The following is a 15297-nucleotide window of genomic DNA, read 5'->3' on the forward strand; positions in this document are numbered from 1 at the left end:
CATGTGGGAGGTGAAACTCACTGGATTTGTGACAAATTTATTGTAGTATTGTTTCGGGATAGTTCATTCCTTTTTCAGATGTCTGAAGAAGGGGTTAACTACCCCAAAACATTACTATAATATATATAGTAAAATACATATAGGCAAAAATACCTGTTTCAAAATTGCACTTCTAATTATATTTTTTATATCTTTAATCTAGGGACCACCAGGTATTCCTGGGCAAAAGGTAAGGTTATTTTTGGTAGTTTATTTGTTGTTGTTGCCATTATCTGTTACTTTCTACAATAATATGTCATTGTTGTTTTGATGCATGTTTGGGACATGTGCATGATAATTCTTAATTATTAGCTGGATTACGAGTGGAGCGCTATTTATCGCTCCCGCTCGTGCTTTAACTAGATGGAGGCTTTTTGCGAGCGTCAGGTATTACAAGTTGAATGTTAAAAGTTTTTGCACAAACGGTAACCCGACGCGCGGAAAAAAGGTTAAGTTAACCATTTCCCCCATAGACTTCAATGGAGCGTGAAAATTAGTAAAAAACCTAACACCCTTACTCGCGCGCAAATCCAACTGCATTTTCTCAAGTGCGCTAACCTGAAATTAAATATTAATATTTCACATTCCAGTGTTCTTCACATAGCAAAATATGTTTTATTTTATCATAAATACATATGGTATTTTGGTGCAATCTCTCTCTCTCTCTCTCTCTCTCTCTCTCTCCCTCTCTCTCTCTCTCTCTCTCTCTCTATATATATATATATATATACATATATATATATATACATATATATATATATATATATATATATATATATATATATATATATATACATATATATATATTTAGAAATACTCAGAACATATTCCCTTATGTGAAGAACATTGGAATGTTTACAGTAGAAACACAGTTAAACACTTTATTAAATATGAATATTGCATAAATATGATTTCTTCTGTTATGTGTGATCAGTCCACGGGTCATCATTACTTCTGGGATATAACTCCTCCCCAACAGGAAATGCAAGAGGATTCACCCAGCAGAGCTGCATATAGCTCCTCCCCTCTACGTCAGTCCCAGTCATTCTCTTGCACCCAACGACTAGATAGGATGTGTGAGAGGACTATGGTGATTATACTTAGTTTTTATGACTTCAATCAAAAGTTTGTTATTTTAAAATAGCACCGGAGCGTGTTATTACTTCTCTGGCAGAGTTTGAGGAAGAATCTGACAGAGATTTTTTACTATGATTTTAACCGGAGTCGTTAAGATCATATTGCTGTTCTCGACCATCTGAGGGAGGTAAAGGCTTCAGATCAGGGGACAGCGGGCAGATGAATCTGCATTGAGGTATGTGGCAGTTTTTATTTTCTGAATGGAATTGATGAGAAAAGCCTGCCATACCGTTAAAATGACATGTATGTATACACTTCAGTATTCTGGGGATGGTATTTCACCGGAACTACTGTGTTAAAGGTCACTAATCCTTTTAATAACTATTCTCATGTTAAACGTTTTTGCTGGAATGTAGAATCGTTTACATTGCTGAGGTACTGTGTGAATAAATATTTGGGCATTATTTTCCACTTGGCAGTTTTTTGCTTTAATTGTGACAGTTTCGTTTCTCTTCACTGCTGTGTGGGAGAGGGAGGGGCCGTTTTTGGCGCTCTTTGCTACGCATCAAAAAATTCCAGTCAGCTACTTTTATATTTCCTACATGATCCGGTTCATCTCTGACAGATCTCAGGGGTCTTCAAACTTCTTTGAAGGGAGGTAAATTCTCTCAGCAGAGCTGTGAGAATTCTTATAGTGACTGTGAATAAAAAACGTTGTTTTGTTTTCTTATGTACAAATTTAATTAGTGTTGTTTTTTACTAATGGGAACAAACCTTTGCTAAAAGTTGTGTTGTTTTAAAGTTTGATGCTATAACTGTTTTTCAGTTCATTATTTCAACTGTCATTTAATCGTTAGTACCTCTTTGAGGCACAGTGCGTTTTTTTGCTAAAAAAGATTATAACCAAGTTGTAAGTTTTTTTGCTAGTGTGTTAAACATGTCTGACTCAGAGGAAGATATCTGTGTCATTTGTTCCAATGCCAAGGTGGAGCCCAATAGAAATTTATGTACTAACTGTATTGATGCTACTTTAAATAAAAGTCAATCTGTACAATGTGAACAAATTTCACCAAACAGCGAGGGGAGAGTTATGCCGACTAACTCGCCTCACGCGACAGTACCTGCATCTCCCGCCCGGGAGGTGCGTGATATTTTGGCGCCTAGTACATCTGGGCGGCCATTACAGATAACATTACAAGATATGGCTACTGTTATGACTGAAGTTTTGTCTAAATTACCAGAACTAAGAGGCAAGCGTGATCACTCTGGGGTGAGAACAGAGTGCGCTGACAATGCTAGGGCCATGTCTGATACTGCGTCACAGCTCGCAGAGCATGAGGACGGAGAGCTTCATTCTGTGGGTGACGGTTCTGATCCAAACAGATTGGACTCAGATATTTCAAATTTTAAATTTAAATTGGAGAACCTCCGTGTACTACTAGGGGAGGTCTTAGCAGCTCTCAACGATTGTAACACCGTTGCAATACCAGAGAAACTGTGTAGGTTGGATAAATACTTTGCGGTACCGGCGAGTACTGACGTTTTTCCTATACCTAAGAGACTAACTGAAATTGTTACTAAGGAGTGGGATAGACCCGGTGTGCCGTTCTCACCCCCTCCAATATTTAGAAAGATGTTTCCAATAGACGCCACCACTCGGGACTTATGGCAAACGGTCCCCAAGGTGGAGGGAGCAGTTTCTACTTTAGCTAAGCGTACCACTATCCCGGTGGAGGATAGCTGTGCTTTCTCAGATCCAATGGATAAAAAATTAGAGGGTTACCTTAAGAAAATGTTTGTTCAACAAGGTTTTATATTACAACCCCTTGCATGTATCGCGCCGATTACGGCTGCGGCAGCATTTTGGATTGAGTCGCTTGAAGAGAACCTTAGTTCCTCTACGCTAGACGACATTACGGACAGGCTTAGAGTCCTTAAACTAGCTAATTCTTTCATTTCGGAGGCCGTAGTACATTTAACCAAACTTACGGCTAAGAACTCAGGATTCGCCATACAGGCACGCAGGGCACTGTGGCTAAAATCCTGGTCAGCTGATGTTACTTCTAAGTCCAAATTACTTAATATACCTTTCAAGGGGCAGTCCTTATTCGGGCCCGGTTTGAAAGAAATTATCGCTGACATTACGGGAGGTAAGGGCCACGCCCTACCTCAAGACAAGGCCAAAGCTAAGGCTAGACAGTCTAATTTTCGTCCCTTTCGGAATTTCAAGACAGGAGCAGCATCAACCTCCACTGCACCAAAACAGGAAGGAGCTGTTGCTCGTTACAGGCAAGGCTGGAAGCCTAACCAGTCCTGGAACAAAAGCAAGCAGGCCAGGAAACCTGCTGCTGCCCCAAAGACAGCATGAACCGAGAGCCCCCGATCCGGGACCGGATCTAGTAGGGGGCAGACTCTCTCTCTTCGCCCAGGCCTGGGCAAGAGATGTTCAGGATCCCTGGGCACTAGAGATCATATCTCAGGGATACCTTCTAGACTTCAAATTATCTCCCCCAAGAGGGAGATTTCATCTGTCAAGGTTGTCAACAAACCAGATAAAGAAAGAAGCGTTTCTACGCTGCGTACAAGATCTGTTAACAATGGGAGTGATCCATCCGGTTCCGTGGTCGGAACAAGGACAAGGGTTCTACTCAAACCTGTTTGTGGTTCCCAAAAAAGAGGGAACTTTCAGGCCAATCTTAGATTTAAAGACTCTAAACAAATTCCTAAGAGTTCCATCGTTCAAAATGGAAACTATTCGGACAATCTTACCCATGATCCAAGAGGGTCAGTACATGACCACAGTGTGATTTAAAGGATGCTTACCTTCACATACCGATCCACAAAGATCATCACCGGTATCTAAGGTTTGCCTTCTTAGACAGGCACTACCAGTTTGTAGCTCTTCCATTCGGATTGGCTACGGCTCCAAGAATCTTCACAAAGGTTCTGGGTGCCCTTCTAGCGGTACTAAGACCGCGAGGGATTTCGGTAGCTCCGTACCTAGACGACATTCTAATACAAGCTTCAAGCTTTCAAACTGCCAAGTCTCATACAGAGTTAGTTCTGGCATTTCTAAGGTCGCATGGATGGAAAGTGAACGAAAAGAAGAGTTCTCTCTTTCCTCTCACAAGAGTTCCATTCTTGGGGACTCTTATAGATTCTGTAGAAATGAAGATTTACCTGACAGAAGACAGGTTAACAAAACTTCAAAATGCATGCCGCGTCCTTCATTCCATTCAACACCCGTCAGTAGCTCAATGCATGGAGGTGATCGGCTTAATGGTAGCGGCAATGGACATAGTACCTTTTGCACGCCTACACCTCAGACCGCTGCAATTATGCATGCTAAGTCAGTGGAATGGGGATTACTCAGATTTGTCCCCTACTCTGAATCTGAATCAAGAGACCAGAAATTCTCTTCTATGGTGGCTTTATCGGCCACACCTGTCCAGGGGGATGCCATTCAGCAGGCCAGACTGGACAATTGTAACAACAGACGCCAGCCTACTAGGTTGGGGCGCTGTCTGGAATTCTCTGAGGGCTCAGGGACTATGGAATCAGGAGGAGAGTCTCCTACCAATAAACATTCTGGAATTGAGAGCAGTTCTCAATGCCCTTCTGGCTTGGCCCCAGTTAACAACTCGGGGGTTCATCAGGTTTCAGTCGGACAACATCACGACTGTAGCTTACATCAACCATCAGGGAGGGACAAGAAGCTCCCTAGCAATGATGGAAGTATCAAAGATAATTCGCTGGGCAGAGTCTCACTCTTGCCACCTGTCAGCAATCCACATCCCGGGAGTGGAGAACTGGGAGGCGGATTTCTTGAGTCGCCAGACTTTTCATCCGGGGGAGTGGGAACTTCATCCGGAGGTCTTTGCCCAAATACTTCGACGTTGGGGCAAACCAGAGATAGATCTCATGGCGTCTCGCCAGAACGCCAAACTTCCTCGCTACGGGTCCAGATCCAGGGATCCAGGAGCAGTTCTGATAGATGCTTTGACAGCACCTTGGAACTTCAGGATGGCTTATGTGTTTCCACCCTTCCCGCTGCTTCCTCGATTGATTGCCAAAATCAAACAGGAGAGAGCATCAGTAATTCTAATAGCACCTGCTTGGCCACGCAGGACTTGGTATGCAGATCTAGTGGACATGTCATCCTGTCCGCCTTGGTCTCTACCTCTAAGACAGGACCTTCTGATACAGGGTCCATTCAAACATCAAAATCTAACTTCTCTGAAGCTGACTGCTTGGAAATTGAACGCTTGATTTTATCAAAACGTGGTTTTTCTGAGTCGGTTATTGATACCTTGATTCAGGCTAGGAAGCCTGTTACCAGAAGGATTTACCATAAAATATGGCGGAAATACCTATACTGGTGCGAATCCAAAGGTTACTCCTGGAGTAAGGTTAGGATCGCTAGGATATTGTCTTTTCTACAAGAAGGTTTAGAAAAGGGTTTATCAGCTAGTTCATTAAAGGGACAGATTTCAGCTCTGTCCATCTTGTTACACAGACGTCTGTCAGAAAATCCAGACGTCCAGTCCTTTTGTCAGGCTTTAGCTAGGATCAAGCCTGTGTTTAAAGCTGTTGCTCCACCATGGAGTTTAAACTTAGTTCTTAACGTTTTACAGGGTGTTCCGTTTGAACCCCTTCATTCCATTGATATAAAAATGTTATCTTGGAAAGTTCTGTTTTTAATGGCTATTTCCTCGGCTCGAAGAGTCTCTGAGTTATCAGCCTTACATTGTGATTCCCCTTATCTGATTTTTCACTCAGACAAGGTAGTTCTGCGTACTAAACCTGGGTTCTTACCTAAGGTAGTCACTAACAGGAACATCAATCAAGAGATTGTTGTCCCATCCTTGTGTCCAAATCCTTCTTCAAAGAAGGAACGTCTTTTACACAATCTGGATGTAGTTCGTGCCCTCAAGTTCTACTTGCAGGCAACTAAAGATTTTCGCCAAACTTCTTCCTTGTTTGTCGTTTACTCTGGACAGAGGAGAGGTCAAAAAGCTTCTGCTACCTCTCTCTCTTTTTGGCTTCGTAGCATAATACGTTTAGCCTATGAGACTGCTGGACAGCAGCCTCCTGAAAGAATTACAGCTCACTCCACTAGAGCTGTGGCTTCCACTTGGGCCTTTAAGAATGAGGCCTCTGTTGAACAGATTTGCAAGGCTGCAACTTGGTCTTCGCTTCATACTTTTTCCAAATTTTACAAATTTGACACTTTTGCTTCTTCGGAGGCTATTTTTGGGAGAAAGGTTCTTCAGGCAGTGGTTCCTTCTGTATAATGAGCCTGCCTATCCCTCCCGTCATCCGTGTACTTTTGCTTTGGTATTGGTATCCCAGAAGTAATGATGACCCGTGGACTGATCACACATAACAGAAGAAAACATAATTTATGCTTACCTGATAAATTCCTTTCTTCTGTTGTGTGATCAGTCCACGGCCCGCCCTGTTTTAAGGCAGGTAAATATCTTTTAAATTATACTCCAGTCACCACTTCACCCTTGGTTACTCCTTTCTCGTTGATTCTTGGTCGAATGACTGGGACTGACGTAGAGGGGAGGAGCTATATGCAGCTCTGCTGGGTGAATCCTCTTGCATTTCCTGTTGGGGAGGAGTTATATCCCAGAAGTAATGATGACCCGTGGACTGATCACACAACAGAAGAAAGGAATTTATCAGGTAAGCATAAATTATGTTTTTTCATGTTTTTAGCTACTGGCCTGCAAAGGGCACCAATGTGAATGCACTCTATGTTAAAGTCAGTACCAAAAAATAAAAATATATAGTGTCTCTTCCCCAGAAACACCGTGCCTGGCGAATCCGTGTATATATATATATATATATATATATATATATACATATATATATATATATATATATATAAAAACAGTTTCAGTCTGTGCTCACTTAACTCGTCCCTATGGGAACATGGGTGTACAAGAAGCAGTAAAAAGAACTAGTGTAAGTTACCACCTCAAAGCACTTAAACGCTCCCACTGCCAGGTTTAGGATTCAGTGAAAACTTGTTACTGCATCTACACTGATCAGCCAAATATTCAGGTCTGCCACCATAGGTGAATATATCACTTCCTACCTGGCCTTCATAGGGAGTAGTTGGGTGAATCCCGTGGGTCGATCTGCACCCTCTTTCACGCCTCCGTGAGGACACCTCTAAAACCCCATGCAATCCGTGTGCCGTAAGGGGTGAGGTGAGGGGAAAGAATTCCAAACTTTCTTCCAGCAGTCACACCTCCCGTTCACATGACCCGCTATTTTGTCACTCTGCGTTCCCGTGAGTGTCTCGAGCCTCACTATCAGACATGAGTTGTAAGAGGAAAAACCAGAACCAGAAAGGAAAACGGAGTCCAGGCTAATAAAAATATAAAATGTAGCATTTATTCCATAGTGTTAAAAAAGACAGTCCAAAATGCAAAGAAGAGCCTCTGCCTGGCAAGCTTACACATTTCGGCTGTGTGCCGTACTCAAAGCTGGACAGCCAAAACGCATAAGATTGCCAGCCAGAGGCTCTTCTGTGCATAGTGGACTGTCTTTTTTAACGCTATGGAATAAATGCAACGTTTTATATTTTTCTTAGCCTGGACTCCGTTTTTTTCTTTTTGGTTCATTATCTCTATATTAAAGCCTTTTGAAGTCCTTTTTTTTCCGCTAACACCTGAGACCACATACCTTTTAGCTCTTATAACTTTATTATGCAATTTTTTATTTTTTCCCCAGAGCTCTGAAGTTGCGCTATCCAGAGGCGCATTAAATTGAATTGCCCGCAAGCAAATGTGTTTACTTTCAACTCGTAAAACGTACGCTACTTCCGGCATGTGCTAAGAGTCACAATATACCCCTTTTAGCTTGTGCACAACAGTTAGAGTGCCACTCGTAATCTAGCCCTATATCTCTTTATAAAGGAAGTTAGCAATTTATGTTTATGCATCATTTTCACATAATTTTTTTAAATAACATTTATCTGTATAGCATTTATTTGTTCATTGTAAATTTGCCATTTTATGCAGCATTGCATTTATTTATTATATGTATTTATTGCAGCAGTGTGAGATATCTATTAACTAAACATATTGGTTATTCTTGTGGTTAAAATTACTTTGCATTACAGGGTGAACCAGGTCAAATCCTTGGATCACTCATGATGAAAGGGGAAAAAGGTTTTCCTGGAAGTCCTGGAATACCGGTAAGTGCCCATCATTTTGAGATTTTGCTGTACCTATGGACCTATTGTTTGAGTGCTGAGCTTTACCACTAAAAAATATTAATAACACATTTGTTTACCTGTACACAGGGTGTTCCAGGTTTAAAAGGGGTTTCAGGCCCGATAGGACCACCAGGACCAATGGGTCCTATGGTAAGTATCTTTTGGTCTTTACCTATATAAAAGTATTTTTAAAGTGGTGCAATATATTCCTTGTGTTATTATATTCAACGAGTTGTAAATAAGTATTATAAAATACCACATAATTTTGAAGCTAATGCTGTTTATTCTGATACAAGAGAGTACGCTGATATTAGTCCCTTACTGTCCAGTTGTTAAAATGGGTTTACCAGAGAAGATGGGGGCACGTTATGGTAAATAAATATAAGCCAGCATGACAATAGGAAGTTATGAAGATGTGTTGGCCTGGCGGTATTAAGCAGGGAATTGAAGAAGTATAATATAATTTATACACACACACATACATATTTTGGGGTATGATGCAAATTAGGGCATTGTATGTGATTCTAGAGGACACGTGAAGCCAATCAAGTTACTACATTGCTGATGTAGATATCCTTATTTAGAGTTGTCTTTACATCCTACAGGATGAGATGGTACAGAGTATACATCTGCGTAGATGAATATTTAATGGTAATAGTAGCTGATAGAGGTTGAAAGACAGAGAGGTAAGGAGAGAGAGGAAAAGACATAGAGAAAGACATGGAAGAAAAGCAGATAGAAGGGTAGGTAGGGAAAGAGATGGCGGGAGGTAAGAGAAAGAAAAAGAGATGTAGCATAATAAAGAGAGAGTGAGGGAATGAGGGAAAGGGAGATGAAAGGAGATAGAGGGAGGAGGAGGGAAAGAGAGTGATAAAAGAGAGGTGGGGTAAGAGAGAGATGGGGAGGAGTTAAAAGGGAAAGAGGGAAAGAGGAATGGAAGGGGGGTAGAGAGGGAGGGGGAGACAGAAAGAAATAGAACGAGTGTCAGGGAGAGAGAAAATAGAAGGGTGGAAGAAAGAAAGGTGGGGAAGAGAGAGGGAGGTAGGCTGAAAAAGTATGGTAGAAAGGAAGGGAGAAGAAGAGAAAGGAAGAATAGAAAAGTGATGGAGGGAGGGAGAGAGAGAGGTGAGTAAGAGAGAAGGAGGGAGAAAGATGGAAGTAGAAGAGATAGGGAAGGAGAGATGGAGGGATAGAGAGAAAAATTCAAAATAATCTTAATCCATACTGTAATTCTTTTTCTTTAGGGTTCCCCAGGCCCACCAGGACCACCAGGACCAATGGTATGAGCCCTGTAAATAGGAATATTAATTATTGCTGGGGTAACACTCATTTGTTAATAAAGATGCTATTATTTGCTTATACGAATAAAAACTCAGTAATTATGTATTTTTCTGTATTTTTGTTGTTCAACTATACTAGGGCCCAATGGGCATAAGCTTCCATGGACCACGGGGAGAAAAGGTAACTAATTATCTGTAGGTTAGACAATTACATCTTATTTCATGGTTAGGGAAAAAAAATCTTCTATATTTTACATTGCTTCAAATAAAATTAAAAACATTTATGTGAAAAGACAGAAGCTCTGTAAAATATTTTGTAATGTCTCTTTTAGATGAAACAGAGGGGAAAAAAAAAGACTTTATTGTTTTTTAAACATGACCTGAGACTTAAACACTTTTGCAGGAAAGCAGATTTATACATATAATAAACAGTGAATCACGAAGACAAAGACATTGGTCCTGATTATTGAAATCTTGCTGGCAGGGAGTGAAATCATGCAAATTCTTTGAGAGCCCCTGCATAGCTAGATAAACAGTACTCAAGATAAAATGTGCCTCTCTACCTCACAATACTGACAAGACTTGATAGATAATCTTGTTAGTGCAGAGAGCTTTAAATCGTAAGCACAAATAGAGAACAGTATACCCCAAACCAAAGAAATCCACATCAATGTAACTATAAGTTCCCACACACAAACATCTTTTAATTTAAGTAAATTATACATTCCATTGTATAAATGCATTTTCTTTTTTTTAAAAAAAGTTTTTATATTTAAAGACTGAACTTCATCAGTAAAAATGTACTTTATAGGGTGATCCAGGACCTCCTGGTCGACCTGGTCCAAAAGGGGACACTGAACATACAGGCCCTCCTATCACTATATATAAAAAGGTAATATTCTTAAACATTTTTTTATGTTAAGTACAACATTACATGGAAATAGAGACAACTTTGTACCTGGCTGATTTAAATTATAAAATCAAAATAATTTCATTGTACAAAATTATTTTTTTTCTTAATGTTTTTCATATTTTTAGTGCGTATGATAGTTATTGTGTTATAAAAATAATCCCACTTCTTACTCTTTGAGTTTACAAGGTAATGTGAATTGTGTTGCAGATAAAAAGTGTTAATAATTTATTAATATTTTGTTAAATGCTTTATATATATTAAATCTGAAAGCCCTTTTAATCTTTTTTACCATTTAGAATATGTGTTTGTATTATGAAAACAAATTATTGAAAAATATAGATTTATTTACTGATCAATTTATGGAATGAATGTACTAAAGCGAATACACAAAATTTGTAGATATTTTATTATTTCAAGGAAAATTAAGCATTGTCCTAAAACGTGTATTCTAAATGATAATAAAGGAGAAAAAAATAAAAATAATTTAAATAGCATAGTTAAGTGTAATCTTTGACATAAATGCTGTGTCTGTGTATCTAACCTCTACTTTATACTTATTAATACACCAGGGAGAAAAGGGTGTTCAAGGTGAAAAAGGTGAACATGGAAATCCTGTAAGTTTAAAGTATTTGTTATATTTTTGTAACTTATTTTATTAGTGAATTAATATATGTTTTTGCTCAGTGATATTTAAGTCACTTATATATGTTATTCACGTGGGATTGTATTTTATTCTGCTAGTGCAGTTTTATGCTGAATACAAGTATTGATTACACAATAAAGCTCCCTACACAAACCTCCTAAAAGCTAGAAGTTGAGTCCATTATTATTCACATTGTGTGCCTTATGGTAGACAAGTAAAGTTGCTCTTTGTGCCTCCCATAGAACATTTCACTCCTACTGAAAACACAATGGGGTCGATTTTTCAGTGGCAGAATGGCCCCTGTTTCCGCACGAGCCTCCAGGCTCACCGGAAACAGCAGTTACGAAGCAGCGGTCCTAAGACCGCTGCTCCTTAACTGGTCCGCTGCCTCTGAGGCTGCGGACATCAATCCGCCCGATGTCATACGATCGGGTTTATTGACACCCCTGCTAGCGAACGGCTTGTGCAATGTTAATTGCCGACTTTGTGTCTGCTTAGATTTCTATTTGCACAGCTTGTTTGATATTGGTTACTTTTTTGTTTTGTGCATTCGATCTGTGTGCTCTGGAGGTGCAGTTCATGAACCACTAAATCCCTGATTGACACTTTACACATTATATGTAGTTGTTAACACTTTTGATGAGCTCATTAGCTGTTTTTTACACATGCTCTGTTTTGCATATGCTGTCTCCTGATTGGACTGTAGTAGGAGGGCCTATCAGGTCTTTAATAGTTTAGTTTGCACATTGTTTGTTTGTCAGAGGAAGGGGTTCTTTTGCCCCGAAACGTCACATTTCAATAAATTTAATTTTGGATTTACTGTTGACTGAAGACCAGAGAGTGCTTTATTTGTGCTTTTGATCTTGTAGCCTTGAACAGCACCCTGGCAGCTGCTGATCACCCAGTGAGAGTGCATACACACTGCTGTTTCCGTGTCATTTCCCTGTGCAGTGCACCCACAACAAGGCTGGTTTTGCCTGAATTGGTCATCCCTTTCTGTTTTTCTATACACGACTTGATATATCATCATGGCAGACAAAGAGGGCGATATTACTGAGACTGCCCTATCAGCAACTATAGCTCCCATGGAGGAATTTCAGACTAAGAAGAGACAGACGATACAGCAAAAAAGCTCTCAATACAGTAGACTCTAGCTCAGGAGAGAGCTCTGATCCTGAGGTATACATGGCAACTGATAATCCTAGCTCAGAATTTCGGCATTACCACTGGCTCTAGGGGCAACAGAGGGAATCAACTATGAAACAGTCAACCTGCCATTACAGCTGCATTATCCCCAACATCAGCACATCCCACAGCACTACCTTTTTTAGGCATAGGCCGAGGCCGCACACGCGAAGGGGGGACTGACTGACTGCCGCCCCCCACTGCAAAGGAGGTAGATTACATTGTATTCAATATCAGCTTGGGGGTACTCACACCACCAGCGATATCACTCTTAAATAAGGGACTCTACTTTGTACCTGCAACAGGTATGCATTCATTCAACACTTATATAGATGTACAAAGGTTTGGAAGAAACCTGAGACTTAAAGAATTCTTTCAGTTGGAAACTTCGTACTCATCTCTCTTTAGGGTGAAAGGCACCTTTGATCCGAATACAAAAAATCCTTCTATTTCTACCATCACTAACTTTCTGACTCAACAGATCTTTGAGAGAAAGAAGATCCCTTGGAATGACAACCTCTCCTGGGAAGAAAGATTAGCCATTGACACCTTAAGCAAGGATAAATCCATAGTGATCAGACCTGCAGACAAAGGCGGTGCCCTTGTGATTATAGACCTTTGTGACTATAGGGAAGAGGTATTACGCCAATTGAATGATGATAAAACCTATTGCATACTGCGTAGAGATCTGACCTTGGTATTCAAACAAGAGATTGATCACAAACTCACAACATGGTGCTAATTAGAATTGATTGCAGACCATGAATTGAAATTTCTTAAACAAGATCATGCTATTACCCCGGTGCTATACACAATACTGAAAGTGCATAAAGATGCCTGCAGACCACCAGGTAGACCCATTGTTTCGGCAAGAGGGTCCCTACTGCAACCATTGGCACAGTTCGTCAATTTCCATCTCCAACCAGGGGTTAAACAAATGGAGTCATACATCCATCATTCATCTTCTTTCATTAAATTGATCACACAACCCTCTAATATCAAAGTTATTGACATTCTAATTACCCTTGAAGTCTCCAGCTTATATACAGTAATCCCACAGGATCTTGGGATCGCTACTGTCAGAAGATGTTTCAAACGTATCCCGTACGTGGGAACTATTGAGGACGTGCTGATTGAGTTACTCACTGATTGCTTATCAAAGAACTACTTTCTTTTCGAGAAGACCTACTACTTACAGACTCCTGGAACAGCGTTGAAGGTCCAATGTGGACCCATCCCTAGCGAATCTATTTATGGCGGATTATGAGACCAACAAGATGCAAGTATTTTCGAATAAACAGATCAGATTTTATTGGTGTGGGATGGTGATGAACAAACTCTCACTTCATGGGTGAATGACCTGAATAACATTGACGGAACCATCAGATTCCAACATTATGCCAACTCTGAGATGATTGATTTTCAGGGTGTTTAAAGATGACAACAAAATGGTTACAACACTTGTGGCAATTGAACCCACCATACAAGATGACCAATAACGGCTAACCTTTGTCACATCCTATATGCCGGATAAAAATTGTATCGTCAAGGCTATCCATGATGGATGGAAATGTATCCAATCTGATTCCAATTTTCCTTTCACCCATTGTGGGACACCGAGAGTTGCATACAATAGAGAACGCAATTTAAGGGACCTTCTTGTAAAAACCAATATAACAAGTGAGGATATGTCCCGAACATGGCTTAAAAATAAGGGTTGCTTCCGTGCACTAGTTGCGTCACTTGCAACAGCATGATGACTGGCTCTTCATTTCAACATCCTGTTAATAAAAATAAATACCAGATCAACACATTTCTTACCTGTGCCACCATCTATATCATCTATTTGCTTCATTGCCCATGTGGCAAATTTTATACTAGAAAAATTTGTGATGATGCATGCACGAGGATGGCAACCATCGCTCAACAATAAGCCAAGCACTCCAATCTAGCAAGGCTGATCAACCAGTGGCATGACACTTCCTTGAGGCCAAACACATTGTGAAGGATCTCAGGTTCCGAATAATCAACCATGTCCCTCGTTACGAAGAGGAGGTAACAGAGAGAAGGTCCTACTTCAAAAAGAAACACAATGGATTTTTAAACTTGGTACTCTGTCACCCAAGGGACTGAATGTCAATACTGGGTAGCAATGCTACTTATAATATACATGATTTAAAGGGTACCCATGATCCTTAGGATATGCCTATCTCTCTCCTGTTATATGATGATGGGAGACTTTATGCCTTCCTCCAGAGTCTAGATCTATTCAATGAGAGTCCAGATTTATTGTTGCCTTTTTTGAAATACATGTTGTTGGCAACTATTTACTCTCTTAGTTGGTCAATAGTTACATTTGTCACATATCAGATACTGTTTCTGTAATTGCTGATCTCCTTGAAATTATGTTCATTATGATATTCTGTTGTGTAAGTCTTTTCCTTTTAACTATTTCATTTTTTTGCATTAGTTGTTCTAACTACATTAGTTTTTAACCTTCACCTGTTTGTCCCCATTTTTTCACCCCTTTTTTTTACATTTGATGGTTTTAGGACTGTGTCCTCTGGAGCTTCATATCAATGTCAATTTTTGGATATGAGTCATTTTGATAATTTTTTTATACAAGAGTCCTTTTTATTATTATTTTTCATTTGATGCCATTGTAGTTTTCCATTCTCTTATTTAATCCATTGGATAAATTTAAACTGCATCAGGTTTATGTAAAGCTATTATTATTCTGTTTGTTTGCCCTTGTCCTACACTGCTGTCTATAGATAGATCTTTACATTAATTATGTACGATTCCTTTTATTTGACTTGGTCCTTCATTGCTGTGTATAGTTAGATCTCTTCATAGATTACGTATTATGAGTCTCCTAGCTGTGTGTTTACATATGTCAGCTGATAGTGTCACGGCTGACACTTAG

The 15297-nt window shown here is 39.9% G+C and overlaps 1 protein-coding gene across 1 annotated transcript in view; it reads left to right on the forward strand.

Annotated features, from left to right (window-relative positions):
* The window catches only part of COL4A1 (collagen type IV alpha 1 chain), a 364281-nt gene that overhangs the window by 192006 nt on the left and 156978 nt on the right, over window positions 1-15297 (forward strand). Inside the window, exons 8-14 of the mRNA XM_053707784.1 lie at window positions 203-229; window positions 8255-8329; window positions 8438-8500; window positions 9595-9630; window positions 9770-9811; window positions 10442-10522; window positions 11113-11157. Coding sequence (XP_053563759.1) covers window positions 203-229; window positions 8255-8329; window positions 8438-8500; window positions 9595-9630; window positions 9770-9811; window positions 10442-10522; window positions 11113-11157 — 369 coding nt within the window. The remainder of the gene's footprint in view (window positions 1-202; window positions 230-8254; window positions 8330-8437; window positions 8501-9594; window positions 9631-9769; window positions 9812-10441; window positions 10523-11112; window positions 11158-15297) is intronic.

Source organism: Bombina bombina, chromosome 3 (assembly GCF_027579735.1).
Source record: "Bombina bombina isolate aBomBom1 chromosome 3, aBomBom1.pri, whole genome shotgun sequence".
Taxonomy (NCBI): domain Eukaryota; kingdom Metazoa; phylum Chordata; class Amphibia; order Anura; family Bombinatoridae; genus Bombina; species Bombina bombina.